Source organism: Plecotus auritus (assembly GCF_963455305.1).
Source record: "Plecotus auritus genome assembly, chromosome: 1".
NCBI classification, from domain to species: Eukaryota; Metazoa; Chordata; class Mammalia; order Chiroptera; family Vespertilionidae; genus Plecotus; species Plecotus auritus.
In genome coordinates this window covers 245311196-245331284 of record NC_137770.1, presented here as the reverse complement: position 1 = coordinate 245331284, position 20089 = coordinate 245311196, and the positions used below count along the sequence as shown (strand labels likewise).

At 52.0% G+C, this 20089-nt stretch overlaps 1 protein-coding gene across 2 annotated transcripts in view; it reads left to right on the top strand.

Annotated features, from left to right (window-relative positions):
• CRMP1 (collapsin response mediator protein 1) overlaps positions 1–20089 on the top strand; it is a 52542-nt gene that overhangs the window by 9464 nt on the left and 22989 nt on the right. For both annotated transcript variants that reach the window (XM_080650595.1, XM_080650596.1), the window contains exons 2-3: positions 11786–11874; positions 13803–13987. In XM_080650595.1, the coding sequence (XP_080506721.1) occupies positions 11786–11874; positions 13803–13987 (274 nt within the window). The remainder of the gene's footprint in view (positions 1–11785; positions 11875–13802; positions 13988–20089) is intronic.

Sequence of the window (20089 nt, the reverse complement as noted above, 5' to 3'; positions counted from 1 at the left end):
TCAAGGTCCACCGACCTTTTGATGAACTTCTTGCATTTCTGACCTGCTGGAATTAGCTTCCGGCATAGATGCACACACTCACCGCTTCTCTCTGGCATGTCCTAATTGCCGGCACCCCCACTCTTGTCCTTTGGGGCATTGTTAAGTGAAACGCGGGTGACTTGGACACAAGCACTGCGATGCTGCCATCTGACGCGCATGTGGCGAGGGCGGATACATACGCTGGGCAATTCCAGGTGGGATGGAGCGGGGTTTCAGCTCGCTCCTCGGAAGGGCGCACAACTGAAAGTATATGCACTGTTTATTTCTAAAATTTTCCGCTCAATGCTTTTGGACCGCCGTTGGCCACAGGTAACTGACACTCGGAAAGCGAGACCGTGACGAAGGGGACTGTATTTGTAAGTATGACCTGCACAGAGAAAGGTTGAGAGTCACCGCCCTGCAGAGAGGCAGTGGCCAGATCTCTGCGAGCCGACAGCCCTGAACTGGTGTTGGTGGCCTGGGAAGAGGCATGGGGTCTAGGATGCTTCGTGGGGTGGCTGGTCTGCAAAATAAGCAGCCAGAAGCGGGGAGGTGATGGCTCTGGACACACGAGGGGGCAGTTCCCAGCCCCTCTCCCTGACCTGGCTCGCCCTCACGGCCCTTTGCCTGTGTGTGAGCCGGGCCCATCCCCTGCCGGGAATCCTTCCTCCAGGAGCTGGAATTGTGAGCACTCCCACTCCACTCACTTTGGCTCACGCGCTTGGAGGATGGGGGCAGCGTCTGATTCTCCCTGGCGTGTCCCCAGGAGCACTGTGCACACGGGTGACTCAGAGCTGGGACTCCGAACCGTGTGAGGGGATGAATGAAGAGGAGGTGGCAAACGGTGCCTCTTCGCCGAGCCAGGTGCCAGCCACTCCTGCATTGGATGCTCCCTAACAAATGTCCTCTTCACGGAGTTCGCACGTAGGTGGCTGCCACCCAGAAGGAGGCGAGGGTGGCACGAAGGGCGTTCAGAGAGAACGCAAAGCCTCCTCGTGGTGCGTGGGCAGCGGGGAGAGGGTGGTTCCGGTTTACTAAGGGGCTTCGCTGCACGTCACACTGAAAGGCAGGCTTTCACAGTAAGAACCTCCCAGAGACAGGCGGGGTCATGGTGGTGCGCCGCTGGCCGGGACCTTCGCTGAGGAACTGCTTGGGGTCAGGACTTGGAGTCAGTTCCCTGCGAAGACTGGGTGGATCCGAAGCAGAAACGCGCTGAGCAAAGAGGTGGCTGCTTGGGGGCGATGTTGCACCTGACCCCCGATGATGCTACATGTACTTTTTGTCACACCGTCTTTGTAGACCAGGCGTCCTCAAACTACGGCCCGCGGGCCCCATGCGGCCCGCCGAGGACATGGATCCGGCCCGCCGGGTGCCGCTGCCTGTCCTGCTTAGCAGCCGACGCGTCCCGGGCCCGCAGTGCGCATAGGAATTTGTTCATAGTTTTTTTTTTTAAACTATAGTCCGGCCCTCCCACAGTCTGAGGGACAGTGAACTGGCCCCCTGTTTAAAAGTTTGAGGACCCCTGTTGTAGACCCTCAGGCCTTCCGCCCCATCTCAGCCAACATTTGATTTATACAACCTCAAAGTTGAAAGGAACCTTTCAATGTATGTATTTTTTTTTGTGCTTGTGCGCTTAAGGAGGCTGAAAGTGCCCACTGCGTCTACTCCACGGCAACCTCCCCTCCAGTGTGGGAATTCCAACCCCCCTTTTGCATGCCCCCCGTGATGGGGAGATCACCACTTCCCCAGCACCTGCCTTACTCTAGGACAGCTCTGAAGAGTACGGGGCATGAGGGTCTAGACGCCTTTTGCCCCATGTTTGCCCTCGGAATCTCATGGTCCCTTCCTCTTCCACGCGGATATTCCTGGAAGCTGTTTCACCGAGGCCTGGGGCCCCCTCAGTCCCCAAAGGGCCCCGATTCTCTAGTCCTCACCCGGCACAATTTCCAGGTACAGCGTCTGGATTTTTTGTCCCATTTTTTTCTTCTTTCTGCTGTCCTTGGTCTCTGAGCCTGCAGAACAGAATGGATCCAAAAGAAAACTTACGTACTGGGCACCTTTTAAACGGACTCTAAACATCCCAGGGTCCCAGACTCGCGTGAGGAGCCGATAAAAGCAGTGGAAACTTGCAGTGCAGGCATGTGGCCTCAGCACTGGCTCTCAGAGGCCAGTGTTCAGTGTGAGCTCCTTCACAGTATCTTCACTGGCCCCGTGAGGGCGGAGCTGTGATTACTTCCAGGGGCAGAGGAGGAGCCTGAGGCTCACAGAGCTTAGTGCCTCGCCACGGGCTCCCCGCTGAGAGGCTGTGTGGGCTGAGGTGCAGTCAGTCCCCGGTGGAAAGGATCAGGGAGAACATACATATCTAAACAAGCTGGCAGACAAAGCATCATGATGTCAGGAAACAGCACTAACCAGGCTGTGAGCCTCGTGCTGTGGGGACTCCGGGGGAGGTAGCAGGCTCCTGGCATCAGTGCATGTGCCACCAGGTGAGCTGGAGATTGGGACGGGGGGGGGGGGGGTCAGAGGGGCTGGGGAGGAGCAGCAGGGGTGGCAGTACCTCCAGGCGGCAGGAAGGCCTCAGGGAGACCCAGGCTGTGACAGTGCCGTGTGAGTAGACCAATATGGTCTCACAAGGTCGGGAGAGGGGAGCAGCCCGGCCTGGGGGAGCCAAGAGGATGTGCTTTGTCTGCGTGAGGACAGCTGGGGACGGGTTTCAAGGAGAGGGCTGACGCGTATGTGTGTGTCAGCAGGGTCATGGGCTGTCCTGGGAGGGGTCTGGGGGTGACGGTGAGAGAGAAGTTGAGGATGGACGTGATCATCTGAATGCGATCCATCCCCCCAGGTTGCAAGGACGTTAAAAAATCAGGCCCCGTCCTAAGTGCTGTGCCCTCTGCTTTACCACTGGAAACCGACCCCAGAGAGGCGACCTGCCCGAGCCTTGGGGTGCTTAGCCCCTATGGGGCCAGGGGAGGCCCATGTCCTTAACCAGCCGAGGTAATAACGGTGAACGCACCCGGCTCGCAGGGGCTTCGTCGATGTTTGTTAGCTGATCGGGTCTCCCATTTGATTTCTTCCCTCTGGAGAGCCCTTTGCAACTTTCAGGGCCTTTACTCTGCCTGCTCGCTTTTGGCCATAATTGCAACAACGCTACCAGGAGGGAAGAGGAGGTGCGCGTGCCTGTGACGGGCTGGATAGGAGCTGAGTAGACGCGTACTTGTCTGTTCTCACCTGTCCCCATTTTGCAGAGGAAGGAACTGAGGCTCACACTTGCTCATCAGGTACAGGGAGGAGAGCCCGGGGCTCACCACCAGGGGGCGCTGGGCTGTCCCTTTGTAGGCAGCAGGTGGCTCTAGTGCAGGGGTGGGCAAACTTTTTGACTCGAGGGCCACAATGGGTTCTTAAACTGGACCGGAGGGCCGGAACAAAAGCATGGATGGAGTGTTTGTGTGAACGAATATAAATTCAAAGTAAAGGAGCGGAGGGGAGAGCAAGAGAACCCTCCGCTCTTTCAGCTCCGTGGGCCGGATAGAACAGCCGAATGGGCCGGATCCGGCCCGCGGGCCGTAGTTTGTCCACGGCTGCTCTAGTGTCTCCACCGGCTCCTGGCTGTGTGACCTGGAGCAACTGGCTCCACTTCTCACAGTTTCCTCGTTTGTAGCAATCAGACCCACTTCTTTAGGATTTGAACCTGGAAGCCCACGGGGTGCAGAGCTGACACTGAGCCTGCGTTCAGGAACGTGAGTTTCTTAAAGGCGGTGAGTTTCTGTTCAGAGTGCTTTGTGTGAGGTGAGACGCAGACAGGACACACCAACGTGGGTGTGGACGTAGAGGCCCACACAGCTGGCCTCCGCCTCCTGTGGGCAGCCTGAAGGCCCTGCCCACTCCTGGGGGGCGCCGCAGAGGGGTGTTATTTTAAAACCAGGTGCTCAGTCCCACAGGGAGGATTTCCTGAATACCTGCCAGGTATCCTGGGGCTTGAGAGCTCTGTGTTGTAACTGCGGTTGTCATGGAAACGGGCCTGCGCGCTTGCAGAAAAGGCCTGCAGCCCATGGGGACTGCCTGTAGTTCTGATTCGCAGAGGAGGAGGAAAATGCCATGCTACAGTGCCCCCTGCCCATGCAAGTGGATGACAATGTGTGTTAATTAGATTCCTGCGTCAGGCCCTGTCCCCGACAGGGCTGCTTTCCTGGGAAGTGTGACAAAGGGCCTCCGGCTGACAGGCCGTCCCCCGAGGCAAAGTCAAAGGCTGGCTTTCTGTGAGTCACAGGAGTGTGCTGCAGTCATAGGAGGCTGGGTGGGATGGCGCTGGCAGCTGGGAGGCAGGGGCTCTGGCTATGAAAGGTCGTGACCCAGCCATGGAATTATGAAGTCTCTGGGCCAGAGAGCGATCTCTGGCTGTGGCTTTGGGCACGGAACCCCGATGGGGTGCCAGTTCTCTTCGATGGCAGCGATGCCCAACAGCAGGCAACCCCGCTGCCCTGGCTCAGGGCACCAACGATTCACTTACAGCGAGAGGCCTGGGAGGGGCCGAGGCGCAGCGGGGCTCAGCCAGACTTGTCTTCGGCCTTCTGTCTGGGTCAGGGCTGCTCCGCCTCCCTTCTCACCCTGGGACTCAGACCTAAGGAGACGCCATTTCTTGGGTCGTGCGGTTTTCCTGGCGGAGCGTGGGCTCTCCGAGCCTGAGCTGAAACCCGCCAGCCTCGGGGAGCCTGTGCTCAGAGGGTGCGGTCACACCCTCTCTCATTCTATTGGTCAAAGCAAGTCATGTGAGTGGAGGGCAGGTGGGATAGTGAAACCGGAACCCAGTCTACCTCAGAGGGTCCGCGGGCATTTTCCGGGCTGTTTGTGAATTCCCGGCCCACCGTCCAGAGCTGGGAAGTGAGGATTGACAAGGGCACCTGGCCTGGGATCTTCAGCAGCCCGTCCCGAGGACTTGAGGCTCACCGAGGCTGTGGTGCCATGGGAGTTGTACGTGTACGAGTGGGTTTGGGCCTGTTGAATTTTTGAATTGCAAACATGAGCTCACCATCAGTGGCTTGTAGGATGTGAAGGATTCATAACTTACCTTGATGTTTCCTTTGTCTTAAGAAAAAGCAGTTCCATCAGCATTTAATACGCGGACAAGCACATGTCTGCAAGAACGGGGCTCCCTGAACTTTTTGAGACTCGTTTCCGTGCTTGCCCTTTGGAGAGAACGTGTTCTTCATCTTTCCAGAAACGACGGGTTATTCTGAGCCCCTTCCCAGGGACGAACCAGGCAGCCCCACTGGAATCCGTGCGTCTCAGCAGCCCCAGCGGGAGCTGCCTTCCCAGTGTGAACACCAAACCTCTGAGATCCCTTTAAAAAAAAAAAAAAATATATATATATATATATATATATATTTTTTTTTTTTTGGTTGATTTCAGAGAGGAAGGGAGAGGGAGAAAGAAATAGAAACATCAATGATGAGCCCTAATTGGTTTGGCTCAGTGGATAGAGCGTCGGCCTGAGGACTGAAGGGTCCCAGGTTCGATACCGGTCAAGGGCATGTACCTGGGTTGCGGGCACATCCCCAGTAGGGCGTGTGCAGGAGGCAGCTGATCGATGTTTCTCTCTCATCGATGTTTCTAACTCTCTATCCTTCTCCCTTCCTCTTTGTAAAAATCAATAAAATATATATTTTTAAAAAAAGAAACATCAATGATGAGAGAGATTCATTGACCAGCTGCCTCCTGCACACCCCACACTGGGGATTGAGCCTGCAACCTGGGCACGTGCCCTGACCAGGAATCGAACTGTGACCTGCTGGTGGTTCATAGCTGGGCTGCAATCCTTTTTTATTTTATTTTTTTGACATTTGCCCATTTATTAGCTGCAGATTCCAACTCTGTACTAGTGAAGCATTGTAGGAGAGGGGATTCATGTCCTCCCCCAACTTCCTGGGGAAGAAGTAAAGTATTGAAGGGTTGGTACTAAGAGTCTAAAGGACTTGGAACCAAAGGACTGTACGCCATGGTTGCTTTGTTTCTGAGGGAATGTAAAGGTATGCCAGTGAGCTGAGAAAGAAAAGCAGTGAGGAACTACAGGCTGGGTGAGGGAGGCGGGAGAGGGAACTTCATCATCCTAGGGTTTGGAGAGACCTCACTGTCCCGGTCCCTAGAGGCGTTTCAGGACCATGGACAGCACACACCCGCCTTCCATTCTTCTACCTGGAACTCCAAGCACTCTCTGTCTGGGCATATACTGCTTATGGCTGCAATGTGCCCCTTCGCCTCCTTTTTGCAGCTTCATGAACTTCTCATATCTCAGAACCCAGCTCACACGCCCCCTCATGGATGACGTAGCCTCTCTCTTTCCCTGTTGTCTCTGTAATAACAGCTTTGGTTCTCTGCTGTTTACCAGACAGCCGAGGTTGCTAAGCGTGTGATTATGGGGTACGTGTGGGTTTGAAAAGCACCTCTCGTTTCTCCTGAGGATCTTCAGACCGCAGCGGATGTTTTATTCCTCTGACTCTGGCGGAGATGATGGGTTTTCTCTTCCACGCAGTGGGGGGAACAGAACTCGGAGGTTTCATGCTTTGCTCAGGGATGGACTGGGATGCAAGAAATGCACTGTGATCCGGACCTCCCCTCAAGTTGAGGCTGCTGTTTCTTTTGCTGTTGTATGGGAAGGAATGCCTGACATTTTAAAAAATGTGTTCTTATTGATTTCAGAGAGGAAGGGAGAGGGAGAGAGAAATATCAATGATGAGAGAGAATCATGGATCGGCTGCCTCCTGCACACCCCCTGCTGGGAATCGAGCCTGCAACCCGGGTATATGTCCTGACTGGGATTCAAACCTTGACCTCCTGGTTCATGGGCTGACACTCAACCACTAAACCACACCAGCTGGGCAATACCTGGAGGTTTTTTATTTTTTATTTTTAAATATGTATTTATTGATTTCAGAGAGGAAAAGAGAGGGAAGGAGAGATAGAAACACCAATGACGAGAGAGAATCATGGATCGGCTGCCTCCTGTACGCCCCCTACTGGGGATCGAGCCTGCAACCCCGGGTAATGCCCTGACCAGGAATCGAACTGTGACCTCCTGGTTCATAGGTCAGTGCTCAACCACTGACCCCCGCCGGCTGGGCTCTTTATAATTTTCTGTATCACTCTCCTTTTCTCTCCTTCTTACTCCCTCTTTTCAAATATTCGCTTGCTTTTTCCTCCCTTTTCCTTTGCCTCCTGCCTGTCAACCCCCTCTCCTCCCGCTCCGCAAACATTTGCTAAATAACGTGTCTTCTCAGCCCCTGGCGGGTCCCTGAGGACACAGCGATGAAGGGCACAGGCCCTCCTGGCCTTGAAGGCGTCCACCCCGAGGGAGGGTCATGTGAACAGCGACCATGACGTGCGATGACTGTAATGGGAGAGGGATGTGCAAGGGGCAGCGGGGACAATGGGGAGGCACCCCAAACTCTCTGCTGGGGGGAATCGGTTACTGCCAGAAAGATCTACCCACCCCAGAATTACCCCCATAGAAATGTTATTTTTTTTCACCTAACGTCTCATTGCTCAGTGCCTCTGCTTGTTCTCAGAAGTCCCCGGGGAGTATTTGGTATCTGAACGATGCCGTTGGTGGTGTGGTGATGCGATGGGAATTAATTCGGGATCACACTTCAGTGCAGTTCCTTGCGCTTCTCCGGGACCTTTTCCAGGGGACGCGTTTCCGGCGCTGGATTTCTAGGTCAAGTCACGAGCCATCGTAAGGCCCGTGACACCTTTTGCGAACTTGATTGGCACTTGTTCTAGCTGAGCGACGGCAGCTCTGAGCAGGTGTGAAGGCGATGAGCTTCCCTTCGTCCCCTTCTGCCCAGGGTTCGCACGAAGTCTTAGCTCAGGACCCTCTGTGTGTCTGACTCCTCCCTGATGCAAGCCCTGCTGTTACCTCGCCGCCAGCCCAGGCTCCTCCCACCTGGATGTTAGAGTCCCTTAGGGTCCCCGTGAGCTGGGCCCTGCGTACCTCTCCAGGTCCCCACGGAGGTCACACTGCAGCGAGAGGAAACCGCTGACAGGTCCCCGAGCCCACCAGGTGCCTTGGGACCTCCGAGCCTCTCCTTCTCTGCAGTCTGTTGGCGCCTTTCTGTGGGGCCAAGTCCTACTTGTTGTTCAAGCTCAGAACAAGCTTTCTTCCCCTGGGAGGGTGGGCGTGGAGGCCTCCCTGCCGATCTCTGCCAGCCCTTCCCACCCTGGGTGCAGAGGTCACGACTCAGTGCCCCCACTGGCCTGAGAACTGTTTCTTTCAGCTGCAGCCCCTTCCTTAAGCAGCTGTTTATGGAGCACAGTTCCTGCTACAGAGAATGGTGAAGAGTTAACGGCGTGTAACTGTCCCCACGGTTTCCACGTGCCAGGCCTATGCAGCACGGCGCACCCATCGTTGTGGAACTGTCTCCCAGCAGCCCTATGAGACAGGGACACGTACCCCCATTTTATAGATGAGGAAACTGGGCGCACCCATCATTGTGGAACTGTCTCCCAGCAGCCCTATGAGACAGGGACACATACCCCCATTTTATAGATGAGGAAACTGGGTGCACCCATCATTGTGGAACTGTCTCCCAGCAGCCCTATGAGACAGGGACACGTACCCCCATTTTATAGATGAGGAAACTGGGTGCACCCATCGTTGTGGAACTGTCTCCCAGCAGCCCTATGAGACAGGGACACGTACCCCCATTTTATAGATGAGGGAACTGGGTGCACCCATCATTGTGGAACTGTCTCCCAGCAGCCCTATGAGACAGGGACACGTACCCCCATTTTATAGATGAGGGAACTGGGTACACCCATCGTTGTGGAACTGTCTCCCAGCAGCCCTATGAGACAGGGACACGTACCCCCATTTTATAGATGAGGAAACTGAGGCTAGCAGGGGCTAAGTCACCTGGATGGGAAGAGGGTAAGGACTGGACCCCACACCTGTCTGACTCTGGACATTCCATTCTCACGCACACTGATCCGTGACAGGAGCCAAGCGGGTCGTAATCCGGAACTGGCAGTCACACCCTACAGCTACCAGGGGTCCTCAGACTTTTTAAACAGGGGGCCAGGTCACTGTCCCTCAGACCGTGGGAGGGCCGGACTATAGTTTAAAAAAAAAGACTATGAACAAATTCCTATGCGCACTGCGGGCCCGGGACGCGTCGGCTGCTAAGCAGGACAGGCAGCGGCACCCGGCGGGCCGGATCCATGTCCTCGGCGGGCCGCATGTGGCCTGCGGGCCGTAGTTTGAGGACCCCTGATAGATTTTCGCTGGATTTCTAATTAAAGCTGTTTTATTTTCTTCCAAGTATTTAAGCAGCGATTTTTATACTGAGCTTGTCCTCGCTCATGTATCTTGTTTGTTCCTCGTGGTAATCTGGGAGAGGCAGGGTATTATTCTGGTTCTTTTAAATGTGTGACTTTTGTGAAATTCTTAGAATTTCACGTCCCCTACAATGGGCTCTTGCTGTGAGTTTGCTGAGTGAAGAAACAGAGCCCTCGGGAGCTGGCCCCGGGGTCACCGACCTGGGTTTTTCCTGGATGGAATCTGATTACGGAATGTTACGGATTTGGAAATGTTGTAAGATGTGACAGAAGTGTGTCTGATGGAGCAAACGCGGGAGAGGAAGTTAGGAAAGGCAGCCTGCGCCCCTGGGAGTCACCCGTCTGAGCCCGCCCCCCCCCCCCCCCCCCGCTCGGTCGGGCGGCCGCGCCGTGAGGGTCCGCGCAGGCAGGACCCTGGGACGCCTCCAGCGGAAGTCTCCTGGTCAGAGTTCCCGCAAAACAAAAGGATCCGCGGTTGGGAACGCTGTGAGCTCAGCTCCCCGCGTGCATATGCACGTCACACCAGCGGAGTAAAGCATCTGGGAGTTTCTGTCACAGACAGCCTTGGCTTCTGTTTAACCCAGAGTTTCCCAAGCTCACGACACCGGGGACCCCCTTTTGGGGACACCAGCTGCTGAAACCCCTGTGACCGAGGGTCCCAAGGAACATGGCTTGGAAAACGCCAGTGAAAAGGCAGAGGCGCTAGTAATCTTAAGGCAGATACCGAGGAAGTCACGGAAGCTCTTGCCGTATCACGGGCTTACTTTTCAAGAAAAACGCTGGCGCCTGAGAACAGCAGGAGCGTGGACCCGTTTGCAGCAGCTGCACACAGTACCCGCTGGTGGTTGGGGGGGTGGGGAGGGGGTGGATGTGAGCCGAGCTCCACCTTCTGTTCCAGGAAGAGCAGAGCAGGTGGGGCTGGTGTTCGGCTCACAGCACATCTAATGCCACGTTGCCGGCGGAGCCTGAGAAGCGCTCTCTTAGACGTGAAGGCAGGCGGCTGCCTGTGGGAAGCCGTGTCCCGGAAGCCACGTGCCATCTGCCTGTGACTCACCATTAGTTCCCTGCTTTCTGCTGCCGGGAGCCTGCACACCGGCTTGTCTCTGCAGCTGCGTGAGCACAGCCCCTGCCTCCTCTTTCCTTTGGTCCTGGAGTGCCCTCCCGAGGGCGTCCTCCCTGGGGACACACACGTCTTGGCTGGCCGCTCCCTGAGGGATAAGAGGCAGGTGCTGGGCCTGGCCGGGACTGAGCTTGGAGCCCCTTCCTTCAGAGACCCTCCTGCTGGGGACAGGACGTGCCGGTTCAGACATCTCCTCCTTGGATCATGGCTCTTAGTTCTTTGTCCCATGACTGCGATGCTTTTTCTCTCCATCTTCACGCATTCATCCTTCAAGGTATCCATCTATCCATCTAGTCATCCATCCATTTTCTCATTCATCCACCCATCCATTCACTCATCCACCCACCCAGTCATCCATCCATTTACTCATTCATCCACCCACCCACCCAACCACCCACCCACCCACCCAGTCATCCATCATCCATTCACTCATCCATTCATCCATACATCCATACATTTACTCATTCATCCACCCACCCACCCAACCACCCACCCACCCACCCAGTCATCCATCATCCATTCACTCATCCATTCATCCATACATCTATACATTTACTCATTCATCCACCCACCGACCCAGTCGTCCATCCATTCATCCATCCATCTACCTACCCTTCCTTCCTTCCTTCCTTCCTTCCTTCCTTCCTTCCTTCCTTCCATCCACCCACCCATCTTCCTACCCTTCCTTCCTTCCTTCCTTCCTTCCTTCCTTCCTTCCTTCCTTCCTTCCATCCATCCATCCATCTGGCCAGGCTGTGTCCAAGGTGTAGGGGGTGCAGCTGTGAATAAAATGGATGAAATCTCTGCCCCCATGGAGCTGACCTTGTAAGGACAACTGCAGGGCACAGCTCTAGGTGGTGCCACCATCCACATCCACGGGTGTGTGTGTGTTTGGCCCTCTGTGATTTGCACTGGACTCAGCCGGTGGGGAAACTAACACATCACAGCTCTGATGCCAGTGGGAGTCACATTTCAGGCAAACATGTAAATATATAGTATGTCAGACGCACTGCAGTAAGTGCTGTGTAAACATAAATGGCTGAGGGGTGTGGGGTCGGCTGGCGGGAAGTGGTGTGCAGTGTTCCTAAGAGGGCAGCCGAGGGGAGGGCTCTCAGGCAAGTGACACTGAGCAGAGACCCAGAGCAAGTGGGAGAGCGAACTTTCCCAAGAGCTCGCGATTCCATCTTGTCGGGCCTTGCTTTTTACACCACTTGTTACTTTTGAAAATATTTGAATAATTTTATATGAAAAGTTAAAAACAAACAAAATCTCCTGGCTTTTCCCCAGTGACACTGAATACTTTGCTTGGCTTTTCAGAGTGACCGGCTCCTCATCAAAGGTGGACGGATCATCAACGATGACCAGTCCTTCTATGCCGACGTCTACCTGGAAGATGGACTTATAAAGTGCGTGGACCAAACAGACCTTTAATATATATATATATATAACACACATATCCTATCTAATAAAAGGGTAATACGCAAATTAACCGTCACCCTGTCACAAAGATGGCAGTGCCCAGTCCCCAGAGTCCCCCAGTCCTGGGGGTGCTGCCGCTGAGAGCGGGCAGCGTGAGCAGCCTGGCAGAATGCTTGCTTCATCGCCACGGCGACGGAGGGCCTCTGGGCAGTGGGCGCGGGATGCTTGCTTCGTTGCCACGGCGATGCCCCAGCCGCGGAGGGCCTCTGGGGGATGGGGGATGCCCGCAGCCTCCGTGGCCAAGCGCAGGCCTGGAGAGGAGACAGCGGGCCCGCCTTCCAAGGAAGCAGTGCGGGTCCCTCCCGGCTCCGGCGGAAGCCGCACAGCTCCTGTGGAAGCAGCCCGGCTCCCAGCGGCACGCTGCAGTTCCTGCCAGCTCCCGGGTGGGCTACTAGTATATACATATATATATATATGGATTTCAGAGAGGAAGGGAGAGATAGAAACATCCATGATGAGAGAGAATCATTGATCAGCTGCTTCCTGCATGCCCCCTCTGGGGATCAAGCCCACAACCCAGGCATGTGCCCTGACCAGGAATCAAACTGTGACCTCCTGGTTCATAGGTGATGCTCAACCACTGAGCCACACCGACCGGGCTAAACAGACCTGTTAAGAAGCCAGTCTGAGAGGGGATGGGAGGCTGGGCTGTGTGCTGTGACTGTGCCATGTTCCTGTGACTATCAGGGCTGGAGAGGTTTGGGGAGGTTTAAACTGCGGGTGGAGGAGGTCCTAGCGTTTACCGAGTGCCCCCACTGGGAAACACACACGGTCCCTGCTCTGCCTCCTGGGTGAGGCGGGCAGGGAGAAGTCTCTGTCCCGCGTCACAGATCCAGTTAGGGGCAGCGTGAACTCCAGCCTCGCACGCTCGACGGAGCTCACAGCTTTCTTGCACCTGCTCAGAATCTCCAGAGGCGGGTGAGGGGCCAGGAGAGAGGGGAGTGTCTGGCTTCGAACAGAGCCTGGCACTCAAAGGAAAGACGTGCATTGGGCTGACATCCTTCTCCACTTTCTCCCCATCGGTCCCCTCTCCACCCTCCGGTGACATCAGATGTGAGTCTGCTCGGGCCTCCGTGACAGAATACCCCAGACCAATAGGGAGGCTCGGGTCACAGACATGGGTTTCTCACGCGCTGGAGGCTGGAAGTCCGGGATGTGTGCGGGGTTGGTTTCTAGGGAGACCTCTCCCCTCGGCTTGTGACAGCCGTCTCCTCACGTGTCCTCACATGGCCTTTCTCCTGGGCACGTGGGCTCCGCATAGCTTCCTCTTCCTATAAGGACACCGGTCCTTCTGGGTCAGGGCCCACCCTGCCGGCCTCATTGTACCCTGGTGACCTCTTTAAAGGCCCCGTCTCCAAATGGTCACATTCTGAGGTCCGGTGTTAGGGCATCAACACAGGAAGGTGGGGGCTCACAGTTCAGCCCATCACACCGTCTGAAAGCTTGGAGGACCCAGGGGGCTTTTCACTCTGTCTTCGCTGCAAACACTCCCCTCCGTCCCCCGAGCCAGTTGCTAGAGGTGTGTGAAGTGCTCTGGAGTGACTTTACCACTTGATGGAGATGCTGGTCTCTATTCTGCCGCCACCTCCCCTTGGAAGCCTTCCCAGATAACCAGGCTATTGAGGTGACCCACCCTCTCCTGCACTGGGTCATGACCATCTGCCGACACACCCCGCCTCCTCATTAGACCTGAGCCCCTCGAGGGCAGGGTCCTGCCTGAGTTGTCTCTGTCCGCCCAGTGCCCTGGATGGAGCCTGGCTCGGAAGTGTCTCCCCGATGGTCTGAAGCTGCACAGGTGGCTGACTACCGTTTCCTTTTCCAAAGAACCAACGCCTTCTCTGTTGTTTGTCTCCAGACAAATAGGAGAGAACTTAATCATTCCTGGTGGAGTGAAGACCATTGAGGCCAACGGGCGGATGGTGATTCCCGGGGGCATCGATGTCAACACGTCCCTGCAGAAGCCGTCCCAGGGCATGACCGCCGCCGATGACTTCTTCCAGGGCACCAGGGCAGCACTGGCGGGCGGGACCACGATGATCAGTGAGTTGCACCCCGCCTCAGGGCCATAGGCTGTGACTTCTCTCCATCACCAGCATCCGCAGCGACACAGCGCTCAGCGTGCACCAGGCACTCAGCTCAGGGTACCATTTAACGTAATTGTCACTACAACCCTGCCTTATACATAATATATGTCCATATATTACGTGCCACTGGTGGTGCACAAAGTGATTTTAGAGGCAATATAGACATTGAAAATGTTCAAGTATTTTAGTGCATATGGAAATAAAATAACTTGCATCTCATGGATATCACTGCTTCGGTTGAGACCGAAGTCAGAATTTAGACTTTTAGAAACTATGAATTGATTTAAGAAAAGCATCAAGTAAAGAGTGATGTGGATTATAGGGAGATAAGGCAAAATATTCCTAAACATGGTTTGCTGATGGCTGAAGTTTTAGAACCAGTGACATATGTATTATTATGTCACCTGTGGGAGTAGGAGCTCAGAGAGGTGAAGTAACCTTCTCAAGATTACACAGCTGGGAAGTGGTTGTATTAGTCAGTATCGCTGCCACAATGCTACATAACAAATAGTTCCCTCCAGGCACAGTGTGGAGTAGTGGGGAAGAGTTCAGACTCTGAGCTCACAGGACTCTGTGGGGATCGAACCCCCGCCTTCGTTTACTAGTTGTGTGACCTCAGACAAGTTCCTTACCCTCTTTGAGCCTCATTTTCTTCATCTGAAAACTGTTACAGGATGGTTGTGAGGATTTAATTAGATAATTTATATAAGCCTCTGTGGCAGTATCTGACACATAAATAAGCATTCAATACATATTGTGATGATGATGCTGAGGATGACAACAGTAACAATGGTGAGGACAATGGTGGTAATGAAGACTCACTGAAGTATCACTGCTGATGATTATAATATGGTGACAATGATGGCAATATTGACAATGATGATGGTGGGAGTGTTGATGAAAAGAATTGTGAAGCCGAAACCGGTTTGGCTCAGTGGATGGAGCGTTGGCCTGTGGACTGAAGGGTCCCGGGTTCGATTCCGGTCAGGGGCATGTACCTTGGTTGCGGGCACATCCCCAGTGGGAGGTGTGCAGGAGGCAGCTGATGGATGTTTCTCTCTCATCGATGTTTCTGGCTCTCTATCCCTCTCCCTTCTTCTCTGTAAAAATCAATTAAAAAAATACATTTAAAAATAAATAAATAAATAAAAGAATTTTCATTAAAAAAAAAGAAAAGAAAAGAATTGTGAAGATAAGGATGTTAATCTTAATGATGGAAGTAGTGGTAATGATGGTAGTGGTGGTGATGATGGTGATGATGATGATGATGATGATAGTGATGGTGGTGGTGGTGATGATGATGATGATGATGATAATGATGGTGACGTTAATGATGTGATGGTGATAATGGTGGTGATGGCAAATGATGATGGTTGTGGTGGTGGATGCCGTGACCTTTGTGGTGGGATTCAGGATCTGAAGGAGGGGCCAATGCACAAATGAAAATGCTATATAAGAAATATGAATTTAAGGGTCAGGGGGAGCCTCTTTCTTGAAGAGACACACTGACTTCTGGCCTGGTCCGCTATTTATTTACTTGAATACACATTTTCCCTTTAGCAATGCATATAGGCATATCAAAGGTAAAGTTTGGTAAACAGTAAAAGGATTATCAGGTTAGGGAATTGCCTGGAGCCACCACTATCTCAACAGACGAGGTGCTTAGCATCAGCCTTGCTAACACCAAAGGTCCATTGGCCTTCCGCGTTCCTTGGTGCACTCTTGTGACAGTATTGGCAAGCAGTGGCTTCCCGCATCTCCCCCTTTTTGTTTTCTTAATAAATCTTGAAAAGTGTATGCCTTCTGAAGGGCTTGAGTCCTTTTAAGATTCTTCATTCTGCATCTGCAGACTAGAAATAAACATATAAGGACAAGAATGAGACAGACAATAGTGGTTATGCTAAGAGGCAGATGTAGGGAGAACCAATGAAAAGGATTGAGTTATTTCATATTCTTTTTTTTAATTTAATAAATCTTTATTTTACAGATTATTACAATTGTTCCTCTTTTTTCCCTTATAGCTCCCCTCCACCCAGTTCCCACCCCACCCTCTGCCCTTATCCCCCGCACTGTCCTCATCCATAGGTGTACGATTTTTGTCCAGTCTCTTCCCGCACCCCCACACCCCTTTCCCCCGAGAATTGTCAGTCCACTCCCTTTCTATGCCCCTGATTCTATTATATTCACCAGTTAATTCTGTTCATAAGATTTTTTTATTCACTTGATTTTTAGATTCACTTGTTGATAGATATGTATTTGTTGTTCATAATTTTTATCTTTACTTTTTTCTTCTTCTTCCTCTTCCTCTTCTTAAAGAATACCTTTCAGCATTTCATATAATAATGGTTTGGCGGTGATGAGCTCCTTTAGCTTTTTCTTATCTGTGAAGCTCTTTATCTGACCTTCAATTCTGAATGATAGCTTTGCTGGGTAGAGTAATCTTGGTTGTAGGTTCTTGCTATTCATCACTTTGAATAGTTCTTGCCACTCCTGTCTGGCCTGCATAGTTTCTGTTGAGAAATCAGCTGACAGTCATATGGGTGATCCCTTGTAGATAACTGTTTTTCTCTTGCTTTTAATATTCTCTCTTTGTCTTTTGCTCTTGGCATTTTAGTTTTGATGTGTCTTGGTGTGGTCCTCTTTGGATTCCTTTTGTTTGGGGTTCTGTGTGCTTCCTGGACTTGTAAGTCTATTTCTTTCACCAGGTGGGGGAAGTTTTCGGTCATTATTTCTTCAAATAGGTTTTCAGTATCTTGCTCTCTCTCTTCTTCTGGCACCCCCATAATTCGGATGTTGGTACGCTTGAAGTTGTCCCAGAGGCTCCTTACACTATCTTCATATTTTTGGATTCTTTTTTTTTTTTGCTTTTCCGGTTGGGTGTTTTTTGCTTCTTTGTATTTCAAATCTTTGACTTGATTCTTGCGATCCTCTAGTCTGCTGTTGGATCTCTGTATATTATTTTTTTATTTCAGTCAGTGTATGCTTAATTTCTAGTTGCCTTTTTCATATCCTCGAGGTCTCACTAAATTTATCAGCCTTTTCTAGAAATTTCTTGAAAAACCTTATAACTGTGGTTTTGAACTCTATATCCCGTAGTTTGCTTTCCTCCATTTCTTTCATTTGTGACCTGTTTCTTTGTCTCTGCATTTTGGCTGCTTCCCTGAGTTGATAGAGTGGCTTTGTGTGCTAGGTGTCCTATAGGGCCCAGTGGCTCAGCCTCCCCAGTTATCTGAGGTGGACAATCTTGGTGCACCCCTTTGTGGGCTATGTGTACAGTCTTGTAGTTAATCCTTGATTGTTGTTGGTATCACTGGGAGGAATTGACCTCCAGGCCAATTGGCTGTGAGGATCAGCTATGTCTACGCTGGGAGAACTTCTGTGCTGGAGACACCCTTATGGGAGAAGACTTGCAAAAGCCTCTGTGCTCAGCTTGAATGGGGCAGAGTCTCAGGGTGGAGCAGAGAGCCTTGGCTTTCTGTCAGCCCTGCCCTTATAGGCCCCTGTGTCTCAGTGTCCCGTGGTAATCGCTGCAAGCACCTCAGAGAGAAAGCCGCCCTCGAGTTTCACCCGCTGCCAGACAGTCCAATTTCTCCCTGAATGAGTCTGGGTCCCCAGAGTCTTGCCTGGAACTGGAGTTCAGTGCAGTTGGGAGCTTTTGTCTCCCTCCAGCTTGAGAAAGCCAGCCGCACACTCAGTTGCCAGTCCTCTCTGTGCACGTGTCTCAGTACCTCTGCCTTCTGCAGCTCCTCTGAGTCTCAGTGTGCTTTTCTCTTTCCTTCTAGTTGTAGAATTTCCACTCAGCCAGCCTTCCTGTGGTTCTGGATGATGTCTGTTTTGTCTTTTAGTTGTAGTTTTGAAATGTTGTGCGAGGCAGCAGTTTAGGTGTTTACCTATGCCGCCATCTTGGTTTCTGTCTATTTCATGTTCTTTTAAAATTGCTGCCAGGCATCTAAGGAACTAGCTTGTATTAGGCTGCTTTCTGGGCCATCAGTTCTTTCTGGGTCCCCTTATCAATCACTGTCCCCCGTGACACGACAGCAATGATATTCGAGCTCTGGATGGTGGGCAAATGGTGGGCAATGACAATGCAGGTCCGACCTTCTCTGGCTCTGTCCAGGGCAACCTGCACTGTTTCACAGCTGATGACTGCTAGCATGACAAGGCTTCTTCGCCATCCCCCAGGTCATCTCTGGACTGTTTCTCCTCTGTCTCGTTCTCCTCCCATTCCTTATCTGCAGCGTGTTGCTTGGGGCTACTGCTATCTGTGGCTGGAGTAGTGCAGCCACAGGTACAGGTTGAGGCTCCAGGTGCAAGCTCCTCATTAGTCTGGTCAGTTCCTCTCTCAGATCCATGTTGAAGTTTAATGTTCCTTGCAGGAATCCACATGGGCTTGGAGGAGTTTTCTGGAAATACACAGGCATATCCTCGACCGAAGGTTAATTAAAAGTTGGGACCTTTCCATAAACCAGACTTAGGATTTTTCCATTTGATCAAGCCTTTTTTTTTTTTTTTTTTTTTTTTGGCTAATTATGACACCAGTGTAATTCCATAGGTGTCTTGCCATCAGCGTTACAAGTGGAAAAATTTAAAGTAATTAAGGCTTGGTATAGTCTACCTACGGGAGATTTCGCCAGCATCACTATTCCCCCTTTTTGTTTTTCAAGTTGGGATTTTAGCCACGGATGTTGGTGTTCTGTAGTTGCCTGTCCTTGGGAATTGTATGGTATTCCTGTAATGTGTCTGTTGTAATTGTATGCATTTCCTTTGGTTAAAGGACCAGGCAGGGCGGTATGAGCCCTGATATGAGTAATATAAAAGGGATATTGTCTTTACTGTACAATTTGCTGTACCTGTTTAAGTAGTATAAGTAGACTTCGGTCACTGAGCTATTTTAATCGAGCAGTCTTAATTCTGTTTACCAGGCCAGCAGCATAGGCAGAATCAGAAATAATATTAAGAGGCTCCTAGAAATTCTGTAGTGGAACCTTGATAGCTACTAATTCAATCCTTTGTATAGAAGTGTGACTAGTCTGGATGACTTGGTCTGAATTTACTGTATGATAAGCAGCTTTACTGTTAAATGACCCATTAGTAAAAACAGTTAATGCTCTAGTAATAGGTTTCTGTCTAGCATTTTTTGGAATAATAATAGGGGTGTAATATAAAAACTGTAGTAATTTGTTTTTTAGTAGGTGACACCTAAGTTGCTCTAAATACTCACTTACTTCAATTTGCCAATTTAAATTAGTCTGAAATAAGGTTTATTTTCTAACTTCATTTGTCCTTGGGTATGGACAGTAAATGACACTAATTGGATTTCTGCTATCAGTCTTTTTGAGTATCTATAATAATAAAAGGCCAGGCATCATGACCAGAACGACCAATCGACCAGTCGCTATGAGGTGCACTGACCACCTCTCGGTCCCTCCCCTCAGCCCCCAGGCTCCCATCGCTGGATGGCCAACGGAGAACCACAGGAACCGGGCTGGGGGGCAGCGGAGCGGGACTGGGGACTGGACTTGTGGGACGGCAGCAGCATCGCGGAGGGTCGCGGGGCAGCGGCAGCTTCATGGAGCATTGCAGGGCGGTGGCAGTGCTGCGGAGCATCCTGTGGTAGTGGCGAGCAGCGTCGTGGAGAATCCTGGGGTGGCGGTGAGCAGCATCATGAGGTGTTGTGGGGCAGTGGCGAGCAGCGTTGCGGAGGGTCGTGGAGTGGCGGCAGTGTCACAGAGCATCCTGGGAAGGCGGTGAGCAGCGTTGCGGAGCGGTGGACATGGCTGTGATTGCAGGCTAGGCCTAGGGACCCTACATGTGCATGATTTCGTGCGCTGGGCCTCTAGTATTGACATAAGCTTTGTTTACCCTCTGTTTAGGGAGGCAAAATGCAAATTATTTACTCTTAAGTGTCCTTGGTTTAGGGAAGATAGGGTTTACTAGATGGCCCCAAACCGCTTGGCATTTAAATTTTTTAGAATTTAGATGGTTGCAAACTGCTGTTACATGCTGTATTTGCTATCTCACTGCTCGAGTGAGGTGAGACACAAAATTAGAAAATGAA